At 28.1% G+C, this 17,352-nt stretch overlaps 1 protein-coding gene across 3 annotated transcripts in view; it reads right to left on the bottom strand.

Moving 5' to 3' along the window:
• LOC145246041 (Kv channel-interacting protein 4-like) overlaps positions 1 to 17,352 on the bottom strand; it is a 362,502-nt gene that overhangs the window by 165,410 nt on the left and 179,740 nt on the right. For all 3 annotated transcript variants that reach the window (XM_080107880.1, XM_080107882.1, XM_080107881.1), the window contains exon 2: positions 2,775 to 2,899. In XM_080107880.1, coding sequence (XP_079964006.1) covers positions 2,775 to 2,899 — 125 coding nt within the window. The remainder of the gene's footprint in view (positions 1 to 2,774; positions 2,900 to 17,352) is intronic.

Consider the following 17,352-nt stretch of genomic DNA (forward strand, 5'->3'; position numbering starts at 1 on the left):
ATATATATATATATATATATATATATATATATATATATATATATATATATATATATATAATACTTATAGCTAGAGAGTCTTTAATAACATTTGATAATAAATATTGGACCAGGAAAAATACCCCTAACCACTTCAACATTTTAATGGGATCGACGGATTCGACTCAGGTCACTGATCTAGTTGGCCTTTTCCTTTTAAATGAAATACATTGTATACTCCATAAACAATTCAAACTTGAAGGAGGACTATATAGAGATGATGCACTTTTCGTAACTAATTCTACTAATAAAAATTATGAAAAAGCAATTAAAGCTCTACATAAATTATTTAAAAATTATGGACTTAGTATAAAGATCGACCCTAATAAAAAAATTGTTAATTTCTTAGACATAACCTTAAATCTTGAGAATTCTACCTTTGAACCCTATCATAAACCTAACCAATCACTACTATATGTCCACAATCAATCAAACTACCCTAAATCAATATTAAAATCAATAGTTCCCAATATCGCTTTAAGAATTTCTAGACTGTCTTCTACTAAATCCATATTTAACAAAAATTAAAAATATTATAATGAGGCCCTTAAAAACTCTGGATATAATTCACAAATTAAATTCATAAATGAAAATGATAGAAACATAAACTGCATTGAAAATAAACCTATTAAGAGCGTAATAACATATAATATGGCAATGTCTTCCCGTATACGAGTTAAGAAAAATAACCAAGAGACAAAAAAAGATAAAACCAAACCACAAATATTAGATAATAATACAAATAAACAGCAAACCAAAACCCGTAAACGTAAGAATAGACACAAGGAGATCCTATGGTTCAACCCCCCATATTCCAAAAACCTAGAAACAAACATATCCAGAGAATTTTTTAAAATATTAGATAAGAACTTTAAAGCCCCCCATAGATATAATAAAATTTTCAATAAGAACACAATGAAAGTCTCTTACTCTACTATGCCTAACCTTCATCAGAAAATAATTAGCTCTAATAATAAGAAAATTAATAAACTACAAAATACAACTATACAAAATACATCGGACTGTAACTGTAGAAGAAAAAATAAATGTCCCCTACAAGGCTCATGTAAAAAAAAAAATGTTATCTATAGCTGCACAGTATCAAAAACTCCAGATCTACATGAACCTATTAACAGCCATAACTCAACTACCAGATTAAATAATAACACCAACTTAAACCAATCTACCGATCAATTACTAATCAACCCACCATATAATAATCCAACAACAGACCTAACGGAAAATAATCACAACAAGCAAGAGATAATATATTTTGGTTCCACATCTGGCCTAATAAAACATAGAATTTCAACGCACAAACATTCTTTTAAAAATAACACTCTGTCAAACCAAACTACTCTATCCAACTATATTTGGCAACTAAAAAACAGCAATATTTCTTTCAACTTAAAATGGCAAATAATTGAGACTTGCAAATCATATAAACCAGGAGATAAATTTTGTGCACTATGTACAAAAGAGACCCTAAAAATTTTAAAATATGAAGATATAAAAAATACAACCAAACTATTAAATTCAAGACAGGAGCTTATGACATGTAGTCATAAACGTTGGTTTAAATTTAATAAATATAAACCACCTTAAATCATTAAAAATTACTTATTAGTAAAAATAGATTACAATTATTTTTTTTAATTTTTTTTTAATAAATTAAGTTAGACTAATTATCTCCCTTACACCCTTCAAATAAATAAAGTAAAGAAAACATGACAATTATCTCCCCTTAAAATATGTAATAGTAATATTCTCTATATATAAACCGTAGCGTCTTTAAATCAAAAATATGCTAACGGAAACAATTTATTGCACGAGCGTCCCTTCCCCTTTTAAAATTCATCATTCAATAAGATAAAAAGCTATAGCAAACATCTAAATGACTATTGTAACCACAGTTCCTGATTTCAAAAAACGAAAAATTAAAAGGTAAATATCTCTATATATTTTTAAAGCAAATTTATTATGTAAATTCAAAAATATATATTTTTCTCTACTTATTTCTATCTCTAACCCATATTAATTTTCTTATAAATTTTAAATCCAGACCTTTTATTTAAATTTTTTCAGATTCATCTGCCTTACTTTTAATGCTAGGTTTATTTATGGTGTCTTTTAAATTCAATAAAAACCCTTCAAAATTTGCAGATGAGGAGACCTTGCTTATCAAAAAACTATATATAATTATTGTACATAACTTGATGTATACCACAATAAAAAGCATTGCTTTCCGAAACGATCGTACAGATAATTGATTTTGTTGTTGTTCCTTCTTATGAAACGGATTTTTAATTTAATTATAATTTGATTTTTAAATTTTAAATTATCAATCACATTACTTAATATATATATATATATATATATATATATATATATATATATATATATATATATATATATAATAGATATATATATAAAGATGTATTTCTATTGAATACATTTTCATAGCGGTTTTTTTAAATAAAACTATGTTGGATTTATCAATTTATAAAATAGTATGTATACATGTATTATGTTTTGTATTTGGGACTTACCTACAACAGACGATTCCAAAAGTACGCACAGTTTATATATAATAATATAAAATATAATTATAGAAAGAAAGAAAAAATCAGAGACGATTACTCTGAAGGCATTTACAACAATCAATATAGAAAAATATAGAAAAGAGAAAGGAACAAGCAGAAATAGACAAAGATTTTATAAATAAAAGAACAATACCTGTTTGAAACCTCGATACATTATCTGTAGTTCTTTACGAGAGAACTTTGTATTTCGGCACAGTACATCCAGTCCCTCTGGCTTGTACCGTACCATTTGCATTTCAAGATCATCGATGTCATGATCTGAAAAATAGAATTGAAAATTCAAATAAATTTGGTCTCATTCAAAAATTAAAAGAAATGGGCAGAAAACATTTGTATGAATAAAATAGTTTTTGAAATATTCAATAAATTATCATATTATATTATATACATGACGCATATGGAACATACAGTCACCTTTTAACACAAAAAAGATTATTATAAAAAAATAACAAAGTATAACCAAGCAGTAGAATTTTGTTATTTTTAACAATATTTGCTTAAATAAAAGTCTTGAATTGAAAGCAATGTTTAATTTCCAAACAGTTTCCGATGGGGAGCTGTTCTGTACAAATCCTGGAGATGAAGAATTTCAGGTTCTGTATAAGTTTCAGGCTTTAAAGTTTTGCAGACAAAGAGCAACAGATCTTTTTCGGGTGGATATGAAAAAATGATGTGTGAGAATGCTGAAAGATTTAATAGTTTTATGGATCAATTCTGGTTTCTGATTGGTTGCAAGCAGAAGTGGTTTCATTTGATTGGTCAGTTTCTTTCACAAGTGTCTATAAGTAAAACCTTCCAACTTTCTGTAATCATACCACATTATATTAAAAATATTGCAACAAAAAGAATACTGCCTAAATAATTCACTATAGAATGACTTAAACTTAAAAATAATTTTATTTTTGTTTGTAATTTTTATACAGATTACAAAACTAAGATCATGTAATTTTTATACAGGTTACAAAACTAAGATCATGTAATTTTTATACAGGTTACAAAACAAAGATCATGTAATTTTTATACAGATTACAAAACTAAGATCATGTAATTTTTATACAGATTACAAAACTAAGATAATGTAATTTTTATACAGGTTACAAAACTAAGATCATGTAATTTTTATACAGGTTACAAAACTAAGATCATGTAATTTTTATACAGATTACAAAACTAAGATCATGTAATTTTTATACAAATTACAAAACTAAAATCATGTAATTTTTATACAAATTACAAAACTAAGATCATGTAATTTTTATACAAATTACAAAACTAAGATCATGTAATTTTTATACAAATTACAAAACTAAGATCATGTAATTTTTATACAAATTACAAAACTAAGATCATGTAATTTTTATACAAATTACAAAACTAAGATCATGTAATTTTTATACAAATTACAAAACTAAGATCATGTAATTTTTATACAAATTACAAAACTAAGATCATGTAATTTTTATACAGATTACAAAACTAAGATCATGTAATTTTTATACAAATTACAAAACTAAGATCATGTAATTTTTATACAAATTACAAAACTAAGATCATGTAATTTTTATACAAATTACAAAACTAAGATCATGTAATTTTTATACAAATTAAAAAACTAAGATCATGTAATTTTTATACAGATTACAAAACTAAGATCAGTAATTTTTATACAAATTACAAAACTAAGATCATGTAATTTTTATACAAATTACAAAACTAAGATCATTTAATTTTTATACAGGTTACAAAACTAAGATCATGTAATTTTTATACAGGTTACAAAACTAAGATCATGTAATTTTTATACAAATTACAAAACTAAGATCATGTAATTTTTATACAAATTACAAAACTAAGATCATGTAATTTTTATACAAATTACAAAACTAAGATCATGTAATTTTTATACAAATTACAAAACTAAGATCATGTAATTTTTATACAGATTACAAAACTAAGATCATGTAATTTTTATACAAATTACAAAACTAAGATCATGTAATTTTTATACAAATTACAAAACTAAGATCATGTAATTTTTATACAGGTTACAAAACTAAGATCCTGTAATTTTTATACAGATTACAAAACTAAGATCATGTAACTTTTATACAGGTTACAAAACTAAGATCATGTAATTTTTATACAAATTACAAAACTAAGATCATGTAATTTTTATACAGATTACAAAACTAAGATCATGTAATTTTTATACAGGTTACAAAACTAAGATCATGTAATTTTTATACAGGTTACAAAACTAAGATCATGTAATTTTTATACAGATTACAAAGCTAAGATCATGTAATTTTTATACAAATTACAAAACTAAGATCATGTAATTTTTATATTAATTACAAAACTAAGATCATGTAATTTTTATACAAATTACAAAACTAAGATCATGTAATTTTTATACAAATTACAAAACTAAGATCATGTAATTTTTATACAGGTTACAAAACTAAGATCATGTAATTTTTATACAGGTTACAAAACTAAGATCATGTAATTTTTATACAGATTACAAAACTAAGATCATGTAATTTTTATACAGATTACAAAACTAAGATCATGTAATTTTTATACAAATTACAAAACTAAGATCATGTAATTTTTATACAGGTTACAAAACTAAGATCATGTAATTTTTATACAGGTTACAAAACTAAGATCATGTAATTTTTATACAAATTACAAAACTAAGATCATGTAATTTTTATATTAATTACAAAACTAAGATCATGTAATTTTTATACAAATTACAAAACTAAGATCATGTAATTTTTATACAAATTACAAAACTAAGATCATGTAATTTTTATACAGGTTACAAAACTAAGATCATGTAATTTTTATACAGATTACAAAACTAAGATCATGTAATTTTTATACAGATTACAAAACTAAGATCATGTAATTTTTATACAAATTACAAAACTAAGATCATGTAATTTTTATACAGGTTACAAAACTAAGATCATGTAATTTTTATACAGGTTACAAAACTAAGATCATGTAATTTTTATACAAATTACAAAACTAAGATCATGTAATTTTTATACAGATTACAAAACTAAGATCATGTAATTTTTATACAGATTACAAAACTAAGATCATATAATTTTTATACAGATTACAAAACTAAAATCATGTAATTTTTATACAGATTACAAAACTAAGATCATGTAATTTTTATACAAATTACAAAACTAAGATCATGTAATTTTTATACAGGTTACAAAACTAAGATCATGTAATTTTTATACAGATTACAAAACTAAGATCATGTAATTTTTATACAGATTACAAAACTAAGATCATGTAATTTTTATACAGATTACAAAACTAAGATCATGTAATTTTTATACAGATTACAAAACTAAGATCATATAATTTTTATACAGATTACAAAACTAAAATCATATAATTTTTATACAGATTACAAAACTAAGATCATGTAATTTTTATACAGATTACAAAACTAAGATCATGTAATTTTTATACAGATTAGAAAACTAAGATACATGCAAAAAATGTTAAACAACACGATATATATTTCCAAACATATTATACGAACGTCAACTGACAGCTGGGCACGGAATAATTGAACAAGGAATCACTATCTGTTATCGGTAAGACCATAATATAGTCTGGGAGTTGAGTGTTTCATGTATTTATTGTGGAAGATTTCTTAAGAAATTTGGTACTGTGTTCCTTTCAAAGGCATTTTGACCTCCATAGTTATGATCTTGTCCCGGATGGAGAGAACTTGTGTCTTCCGTCTCTTTAGAGATTTTTTAGAGACTCTGAGATAAGGATACTTTTCATTAGAAGTAAACCCTGACAAAATATTTAAAATAATTGGTTTACTGTTTCCTGAAGCCATCCAGCACGTCTTTCAGGTTACAGACGAAGTCATCCCTTTATAAACTAAATGCCGTTTTGAATAATAAATAAAAGCCATTGACAACGAGGAATCATATATAAAAATATGAAGAAAAATAAAAACACATACTAGTGATTTGTGCCAACAAAAAAAATATCCAAATCCCAATTTTGTCAATTTCTGCTGATTTTACCAATTCACATCCAAATTTGACATAAAAATTACGCAATGATAAAATTTTTTTACTGTTTTTGTATTTTAACACTTTTTCCACTAACCCAATGCAGAAAACGCAAAAAAGTAATTATTTCGATACAACTAGATTTGTTATCATTGCTTGCTTTTCGATGCCTGTGCGAGCAAGAAGATTACTTATCAGAAATATTTATAAGATTTCACTCACAAGATATCAGTTATTTTGTATGTTTTTTAAACATACACATACACACACACACACACACATACATATATTATGGAATTGTTGAAAACACAATGCGAGACAACAAACCAGCAACTTATTACAGCCAAGGAACTCATAATTCAGTTTCACAAAGAAGTAGAATGTACTGTGAAAAAGGAAAAAAAAAACTTCTAATGTAAAGCTGCTGGGTGGAACCAATAACTAGAAAATTTCTGTAGATCTCAACCATTTACAGTCCACATAATCCAAACAGAAAAGCGATCAGACAATGTAGTATGGTTCGATTCAAAGAAAAGTGTCCTCCTCATAAAATTGACAACCCTCTGGGAGGCAAACTAGGAGGAAGCATAGAAACGGAAGAAAAACTGATATGAGACACTGTGTGTCGACCGCATGGAAAAAAGGTTGGAGATGCCATGTGATTCCTATTGAGGTTGGTTGTCGTGGATTTCTAGGACACTCAGTCATTTTGTTTCTTACAAAAATAGGAATCATGGGCTGCAATCTGAGAATTGCCTTTGATCGTCTTAAAAATGTGCGTCAAGATGGATTTGGTCAAGAGCAAGAAGACTTCAGCATGAACAGACATTTCTCCTTGTTTATCTGTTTTTTGTCTTTGTTTTTTTAAATATCCTGCCCGGTGGCAAAAGCTGCTTGGTAGCATCAGGAGTGGCAGTATCGCCTTGAGCTACCGAAATTGTGTTATCACCTTAATTGGGGGCTGATGAGGGCAGGGTATCGCATATGCTTTCACATGTATGATGAAATTTAAAATATATATATATGTATATATATAATTCGTTTCTTATCGTTGAGCACTTTCAGTTGAATTAAAGTCGGTCAACTTAGCTCTTATGCATAGATCATCGTATAAAGATTAGATCACTGTCTGACTTACGTAAATGAACATTTAAAATTAAAATGTTTAAATTCAACGTTATTTCATACAGTTAATGGTAGCCGAATTGATTAGGTCTTCGCTAATCGAGCCAGAGATGTCTCGTGTTGCAGGGTTCGAATCGTTCAACTTGTATTAATCGTGACACCCTTCACTGAAGATTCCCGAAAGGATGAAACACTAGTGTCTGTAGGTATTTAATTATTATAGTAAAAAAATAATTATATATATATATATATATATATATATATATATATATATATATATATATATATATATATATATATATATATATATATATATATATACAGTGAATTATTGAACCATATAACAGTTTCTAGAATAATTTCATTATTTTCCCTGGTTAATTTTACATAAAAATACACCATTAGATTTTATATAGATTCTCTAAACTTTTTCCTATAGGACACACATACACATAGACATTATATATATATATATATATATATATATATATATATATATATATATATATATATATATATATATAAATTAACGGTATTCACCACGAATTGTCTGTGTTGCTGGTTGAAAGATGTTTTAGGAAAAGCAATTTCAAATATATTACTGTTTAGTTTTTTCCTTGATATAAAAGATAAAAAAAGATAAAAATAAAAATGTTTGTGTTATTACTAAAATATTTGCATTTCTTACAAACACCAAACAAATTTAACGAATATAAACTAATTCAAATTATTTTAAGAAAACAAGTGAATAATTTTAAAATATAAAAATGTCAAAAACACATTTAAATGTTTAAATCTTTTTTAAAATGCATACTTTACTGAGATATTCTTTGTTTAAAACAGAGAAACTCTATTTAGATCAAATGATTTTCGCTTTTTTTTTACATTCTTGTATTTTTTATTTTATGGACTTCAGTGAACCAAAGGAAAATTTTAATAGTCTTTAAATTTCTTAAAATTTTAACTCTTACTGAAAATCATTTGAATGTTCTAACTTTTAACATATCGGTTTCTATATAACTTTTTATACATCGATTTCTATATAGCTTTTTACATATAGATTTCTATATAACTTTTGATATATAAATTTCTATATAACTTTTAACATATAGATTTCTATAATAATTATTGATTTTATATGTATAGAAGATACATAAAGTCCAGTATATGAAAGTAATTATTTGAGGTAATTTTGACGGATTGTATTCAAACCTTTTTTTATTTTTCCGGTGAACATTGGAATCTCCAAGCTGTAAATTCTTGTAGTATTACAAAAACTTGATTGTATGAAAAAATTGCTAGTGATGGATTAAGATGCGTATCACTCACATAATATCTACTTTCGTTCTTTTCATATTTACTCTAATTATAGGACAAAGAATTTTTGTTAAGCGTACTTCCGAAAGATTTTGTGTCAAATAGAAGCGGTATTGGCATCTAATTTCCTCATTCGCCCTTTCGATTCGATGAAGACGTTAATAGAAACGAAAATAATAGGAATCATGGAATGTTCAGTCTGCAATTCTGTTTTGTTTCGCAAATAACAAACGTAACATGATCTAATCACAGAATACAACACAGCCGATTTCTAACATTTAAAAGATAGGTCTAAAAGCTCTGATAATCTGACAGGCTTGGTTATTTGCACACGGTATGTTTCTGGTAGTGGGAGGAAGCACGAGTGAGATAAGAAGTTGTAACCAGGAAGAGGAAATAAAAGAAGTAGTGGTAATAGTAGTAACATAAGAAAGTAATAGGATTATGTAAATAAAGAAAAAAGAAAAAGCACGACAGCACACTTTAGGCGGTCAGAGGCAAATGAGACGAGATATGGCGGGAGGAGGTGGACAGAGGGAGTAGTAGTGGTAAAAATAAATGGATAGTGAATGAAGAAGAAAAGGAAAAAAAAGAATAGAAAGAGTGTAAGGAGTAAGAATGAGTAAAGATAGGAAAAAGAAGAGGTGCACAATGTACCAACGTTGTCAGAACGGGTCATGGTTCGTCTAGTTGATTCTAGGAGAAAGAATTTTGTGTATCCTAATTTCCGATAGATCATGTGTTGAATAGAAACCGTGTCAATATCTAATTTCCTCATTTGCCCTTTATATCCGAAACTAATATCATTAAATAGTAAATCTTTAGTCAACCTCAGATTCTGTTTCGTTTCCATGTTCAATAAGAACATAAGTTAGTCGTGAGACTGCATAAATCCGCCTGACAACGTAAAGATGGGTCAAAGTCTTATCTGAGCTTTACTTCTCCATACTGAATGAAATATTCATAAAATTATGTCATGGAAACATTTCTTTTACTTACAAGTAATTGCTTATCAAGGCCAAAAGGCTACTCGAGGATGATGATTAAGGAGTTTATCAGGTGGATGATGAGACAACATCGTGAGGATTGCTAACAATGATTGTAATTGGTCAAAATTTGAATATTTACGAAGATGACTAATCAAGAATTTGTTTACATTTAAAAACGAGCATGTGATTCGCATTATTTGAATTATTTAGACTACTATTCTCATCTGGAGTGTTCATGTCAAGGCGACTATTGTTTTCAAGATGAGAACAGTAGTTTGAATAATCCAAATAATATGAATTATCGATCATCATCATCTCAAAAAAATTGAAGCATAAGACCATGTTGTTGTTTACTGAGAAGCAGCCCCATGTATTGTTCCACAGACGGGTAGTTTTAGCGAAGAAACTTTGTTCATGGAAGTTCCAGTTAGTTTTTAATTATTGTTAGTGGTTGTGGCTAGACAAGTTTTTGTTGTAAATATTTTAAAAGGGAAAACTGTACATTGCAGCTTATTTGGTTACTGTTATGAAAAAGTATTAGATCCATACATCAAATTTGGAAAAGTTAGCTGTTGAAATTCTGTCAAAAGTTCGACTTTCGGCTTAACTAGCTATAATATGGCCATGTAGCGAGTTTCTATGATGAACAGAATTGAAATTATTGTCGGAAGTACGAGTTTCGCCATTTTCTTGGCTTTGAACTTGACCTAGATATTCCCAACTAATCCAAAGTTAGACCGTGGCCAATATGTTGACCAAGATTGATGACTATTGGTCAGACAATGTGGACATATGGCTGTACATAAATAAACATACGAACACAGTGACACACAGACCTTACTAAAGACACATACCCATTACTCCAAAATCTACCACAATCTATTATTATTATTATTATTATTATTATTATTATTATTATTATTATTATTATTATTGTTATAGGTCTAAAAACAAACAGTAATCTCCTCCAGGGTTTTTTCGAGAGAGTAACCAACTTATCTTTAAAATTAATTAAAATATTTGACATTCTTATTGGAAAAAATATTTTGTCAAAAAATATTTTTATGACTTTTAGAAGAGATTATTAAATTTATTTTTGAATGCTTTATTCTCTTCATACTAAGAATTTTATAATACACAGTGACTCAAATTTAATGTCATATATGAAATCGTTAATAAAATTTACAATAGTTTCTGCAATTCAACCATATTTTGCACAAGTTTCAATCACGATGTCTAACAGTCTGTTTTATTGCTGTTCAATGATCAGCAAACCTTCATATGATATGTTATTGATATATGCATCAAATGTACACGTCTGCACATAATCGTAAAATGATCAAAATTTTCTTTACATGCTTAGGTGATAAAAATGGTTTGATCTTGATTTTAAAAATATTAAATGAAGAACGTCTTGAAATCAAAATAATTGCATTATTATGTAACAGTTACAAAAAGACGTTACAAAACTGTTTTATCTCGAAAAAAGTGGCATCAAGACACAAATTTGCATCTGAAACGAAATCTAATGTCATCTTTTAATAAATTATAAACATGTCAAAGATAAAGGCATCCCTTTTTAAATTAACGAAAAAAAAGCTTTACTTCTTTGGTAAATCATCAAGTTTTTGTACAGTCGTGTTAAAGTTAAACAATGTTGAGCCTTGTTAGTACTGTATGAGAGTATAAATAAAGCAAGATATTCCAACAGATGTAAAATAGGTACAAGCCTCAGCTGGGGCAGCAGACCATGGGGTTGACTGAGGCCATATGTTCTGCTTAGCGCCACAAACCACAGATAAATATTCATCCAATGAACATTTGGGAATACATAAAAAAGTACTTCGCCTCTTTGGTACAAAGTTAGATACTGTGTTGAAAACCTATACAAGATATCCGAGGAGCTCCATCGAAATTACTGGTATGAGCAACCAAGGCGACTAGCGATAAACAAACCTCTCCTCAAAAGGATGGTAATACCTAGGAGGGTAGACCTCTTGAGGTTGCACAAGATTATACCTGAACCCGACAGCAACAAAGGCACTATCGAATTGATTGTCAAGGACAAATGCATGATTGCTATGAAGAGAAATAAGTAAGACTGATTATAACAAGAAAATTACAGACAAAATAAATTAGAGAGGAATATAGATTTTTAGAAATGAAAATGTAATATGTGTTCAGTCTCAGGAGACTATGCACTCAAGCATTACCTTCTCTATTCAAAAGAATTATGGGTTTATTACTTGTTTCTATGATACCACGATTTCTGATGAACTACCATGAAAAATATTCAGTAATTGTTGTTCTCATTAGTTAGCTGGAGTTTACCTACATTAAAAATTGACATCGTGTCTAAATTTACTTTTGAGGGGAGTAAATTTAGGATATGCAAAAGAAAAACTGCAAATTAGTTTTCGTAGAAATTCTCACAACGTTTCAGTCGATATAATCTCTGACCTTCGTCAGCTGAGTGTTGATGAACTGAGTAATATTTTTGAACTGGTAATCTATACAGAATTTCGAACATAATCTTTTATTTAATCTACAATTTGTTCTGATTCTATCAGCCTTAAGTAATTTGTAATTGTATTCTTAGTATCACCCATAACTACGTTTGACCCTTTAACCTCCATAAACCTATCACCTAGAACAAATTGTTCGCATGCACCTGTGGTGCAATGGCTAAAAGTGCTAAGTATGGTCAATTCTAAGTAACAGTTTTTGGAGGTTGAAAGTTCAATTCTCAGTGTGGCGTAAGAATACAATTATGAGTTAATTTAACCCGACCATGGCTGACAGATTGACAGTAAGCATTTATGATCAAATAAAGGTTCCGTTTAAAATTCCATATAGATTTCAAGTTTGACATGAGTATTCTTGAGTTGAACAAGATACATTTAAAGACGGTCGCAGGTTATATTGAGCAAAAGGTTATGAGAATAACATACAAGATGAGAATAGGAGTCCAAATTATGAGTGGTTATCTAAAAAATTTAGAAACATAATATATCAATATTATTAACCGATTCTTTTAGGTATTATTATTACCAAATAAAAAAGATGATTATTTTTGAAGAAGAGATTTTCTCTAATTTTTGAAAATTCTTTCTTGAATTGCATAGCATTCTAAAATTTACGATGAAATAATTAAAAAAAAAAACTGATAAATTCCTACCTTTTTCCATGACTGAACCAAAAGAGAAATCCTTATTTTTTCAAAATATTAATTTCAAACAGAAAGAGATCTTAACTGCATTCAGATTCTGATCAGAATGAAATAAGTCTGTGATTGTTTTAAAATATGATTTTGGTAATTATGTGTATGTGAAAAATGATCATTCCAATTTTCGAAGATTAACTATTGATGCAAGATTGCCAAATATGGACAATGATCGATTTCATTCTGTTTTCAGATTGGCAGAAGGTCAATGGTTTGATGAGACTAAAATTACTTCTCCTACCCCCCAAACGTGATAAGATATTTAATAAAACTTAGGCTGGCATATGGTTATTATTTTAAAGCATCAAATGTAGAAAAAAGCATTTGCATTTTAAAAACAAGAATGCATATTTTTAAGATACGTCCATTCAATCAATAAAAATTCTGTTTGCATCATATGCATGGCAGAGTAACAGAATGGGATTTGTATAGATCAGATGCGTCTGTCCAGTCTGCGCCTTGATACATGACTTACAGACCTATTGACCTACCAACAAGGATGCATCTTAAAAATATTGAGAAACCTAATAATGGACGTGTAGCAGCCGATGTTTACACATCGACGTTCAAAATCAAAATTTATAAACGTGTTTGTGTGCACGTCGTCTGCACATACACTATCATGAATAAAAACAAATAATTATATTTTCGACCAATAAGAAAACTTTGAAAATTTATTTGAAATGGGAGCCACCTAAATTTATTTGAAGTGGGAGCCACCTAAATACTTTAAAAACCAGATTTTTCTTCGATAAAGCAGTGGAACCTAGTTGACGTGAGACCACAGATTTGTATCGCTACTGCCCCTTTATTGAGTGCCCATCTCTGCAACATCCCTCTCCATTCACACGTACATTAATAAACACACAAACACACACACAACTCATTGCTTCATTATCGTCTGACAGTCTGTATACACTTTATTCATTGAAATATTTCCAATCTTTATCACTGAAATCTCTTACTAATATGAAATCAAATGAAAATTGACTCTTATAAACAACTCTCAATGAATTATAATTTATATAAATGAGCAGAGAAGTTTTGATTGCGATTTTCCTGTAATGATTAATTAATCGATTCCCCCCCTTTGTTTTTACAAGAACTCTAAAAAATATTCAATAACATTCTATGTTTTTCCTATTGCTGTAAACTTCCATATCAAACATATATAAAATATCTCTTTTGTGAATAGATGCTTACTGAACTCATTATTTTATTTGTTTATTGCATAACATTTCTCTCATTTTCTCACATTTGATTATAAAATCTGCAATCACATCCCTAAAAACTAGTGATCGACATTCACCAAAGGACGAGATAAAATAAATATGATCTCTCTATGACGTGTCATAATTGTCTAAATTATTATTTCTAAATTTGAATATTTACAAATTATTTATGATTTTTTTAAATCAAAAATTTAATACTAATTTATTTTTAAATATTAAAAGCAAAAACAGATGTGAAATCGATAGTTCAACAGATGAAATCAAATGAATTTGCGTTATTCATGGCATGATGATGTCTTTATCCATATGCTTACTTTCTACAGAGTTTTGGAATCGGATTTTATAGAAATCATTCCCGTCACTATTCATGAATTTCTAACTTTCAGTGTTATTGGAATCATTCACTTTACTATTTTAAATTCTTGGAATATTTGCATTGATACAATATTTTTCTATCTAATTTTTTGTCTAAACAGATGGTAAAAAATTCTTTTGCTTGCAATTTTTTAAATTTTCAAATTCATAATTTGTTATTTTATTGATTTTCTCCTTCTGATAAGAAGAGTTTATCTTTGAACATCCGTGGATTAAGAGTCATTTTTTATATTCCTTGCTTGAACACTTGATGATTTAATAAATTTTGTAAATTTCCAAATGTTCTTTTTCATATTTTCAATATTTCTGATATTAATGCTCTATCTACAATATCGAGCATCCACTTATCACAATAGGACTTCATAAAATGTTTAGCTTTATATCATTCAATTTTCAATATTTTCAGTCGTTTGAGCACTATAGACTGTCTTAATGTTGTGCCCATATTTGGCATTTATAGTTGTTAAATTGCCCTTAAATCTCATGGCAGTTGATGGTGGCCTGGAAGTAATGTGCTAGCAAATAGAGTGAAAGATGACTTTGTAGCTGGGTTCAAATCTCTCGACCAGTAGCAATGGTCACTTCCTGCACTGACGATTGTGAAAGCATGAAACTCTAATGTCTGGAGGTATAAAAATAATTATATATGCGTGTGAGTCCATCAAGCCTGGGTACATGGGGGAATTGGTCTCAAAATTTTAAAAAAACATGCAGTCTTTTGAACAAACCTCGTTCGAAATGAGCAATGACTACGATAATCATTATGAAATATTATTTATCAATATAAAATCGTTTTATTTTAAAAAGCATGTTTTTAATCATTTGCAAAGACTTTGTAGACGCCTTGTATGCATGCAAGTTCTAAATATTTTATATGTAGATTTTGTCTGTAAGAATTCAACCCCTTTGGTGCCATATGGTGTTACTGGAATTACAGAAGAGAAAATGCTTCTATATTGTTTTTTTCTGTCTCTGTAGATGGCTTTTATAAATTATTGGTGGAGGGCTATCATTATTAATGTTGAATATATATGATTTCATTTGGTTTTCTCTCATGTATAAATCATTTACTAATGTGTATATATATATATATATATATATATATTTATATATATATATATATATATATATATATATATATATATATATTTGGTATATATATGGTTCAATCCTTAGAGCAGTCAAATTACACGAAAACGTATGGCAAAACATGTGTATGTAGATAACTATATATATATATCTTCTTCTGTTTCGTTTCCATTAGAAATTTAAGTGATATTTACTATAATCCAAGATTTGTCTTTTATAACATGTCACATATCTATTCAGCTAGGTTGCATCAATCATAAACCATCAATATCCTCCTCTGCTATTCAGACTGTGACAATTGCATTCAAAAGATAAATAATTGACAAACGTAATGACAAATGACACTAATGGATGGAGATGAATTAATTAGCAGATCAATTAAGAAACGCCAGTTAATGACACAGTTCAAAGCTAACTGACATTGACACACCAGTTCGCAAGTGACGTTGAGCTTGGGTGACAATATAGGAATACTAAGCGTTGTGAACAGCCTACATTGTATTTACATGGATAAAGGTATAACAGCTCTGCTGGGAGTATAACTGGTGACAAACTATCGTCATGTCACTAGGATAATCCAGACTATTATGATTAATATTATAAAACCATCTTCGGCTTGTAAAAGAGTAAAGAAGAAAGTTTAGTGACACACTTACTTTATTTAGAGATACGTCAGGGACAACAAAAGAAAAAAAACTCATATACAACTAGCTGTTGCACGGTATGTATATGTAATAATTAAAATAATATCCTGATCCTATTTAAAGTTTAATGTTTTAATTAATTTATGAATAAAGATTATGAAATAATCTGCATTTAAGTAAACAGTGAAAGATCTTAGTCAGCAATTTATCAATTTGTACAATTGATGTCTGTAAACTGATATCGTTAAATAACTAGATAAGCTCCGCCCATTGCAACGCTTACACGCTTCTTTTCTTGTCAAATAACCTAACGGCATTACAAACAGATTTCCTTTTACGATAGAGGGTAGAACTTAAGTAGTATATAATAAATATGTACAATTCATACATACTAAACTATGACCATCTTGCTACCTATATCTGATCACCTATACTGGATCCTCATCAGCTCATAACTTACTTTCAGTATCATCGGACTGTTAATTTCTCAAATCTTATATCACTAAGACATTTTCTGAATAGATACAAACATTTTCCTGATCAGCTCAGCATTCGGTGATCGTATATCTAATCCTCATTTAATCCCTTATATCACTTTGAATTTTACCCTAAATTTTTATTCTATCCCTAAGCTAAGATAATACTCTATT

This window comes from Euprymna scolopes, chromosome 23, assembly GCF_053919585.1.
Source record: "Euprymna scolopes isolate OS-2025 chromosome 23, ASM5391958v1, whole genome shotgun sequence".
NCBI classification, from domain to species: Eukaryota; Metazoa; Mollusca; class Cephalopoda; order Sepiida; family Sepiolidae; genus Euprymna; species Euprymna scolopes.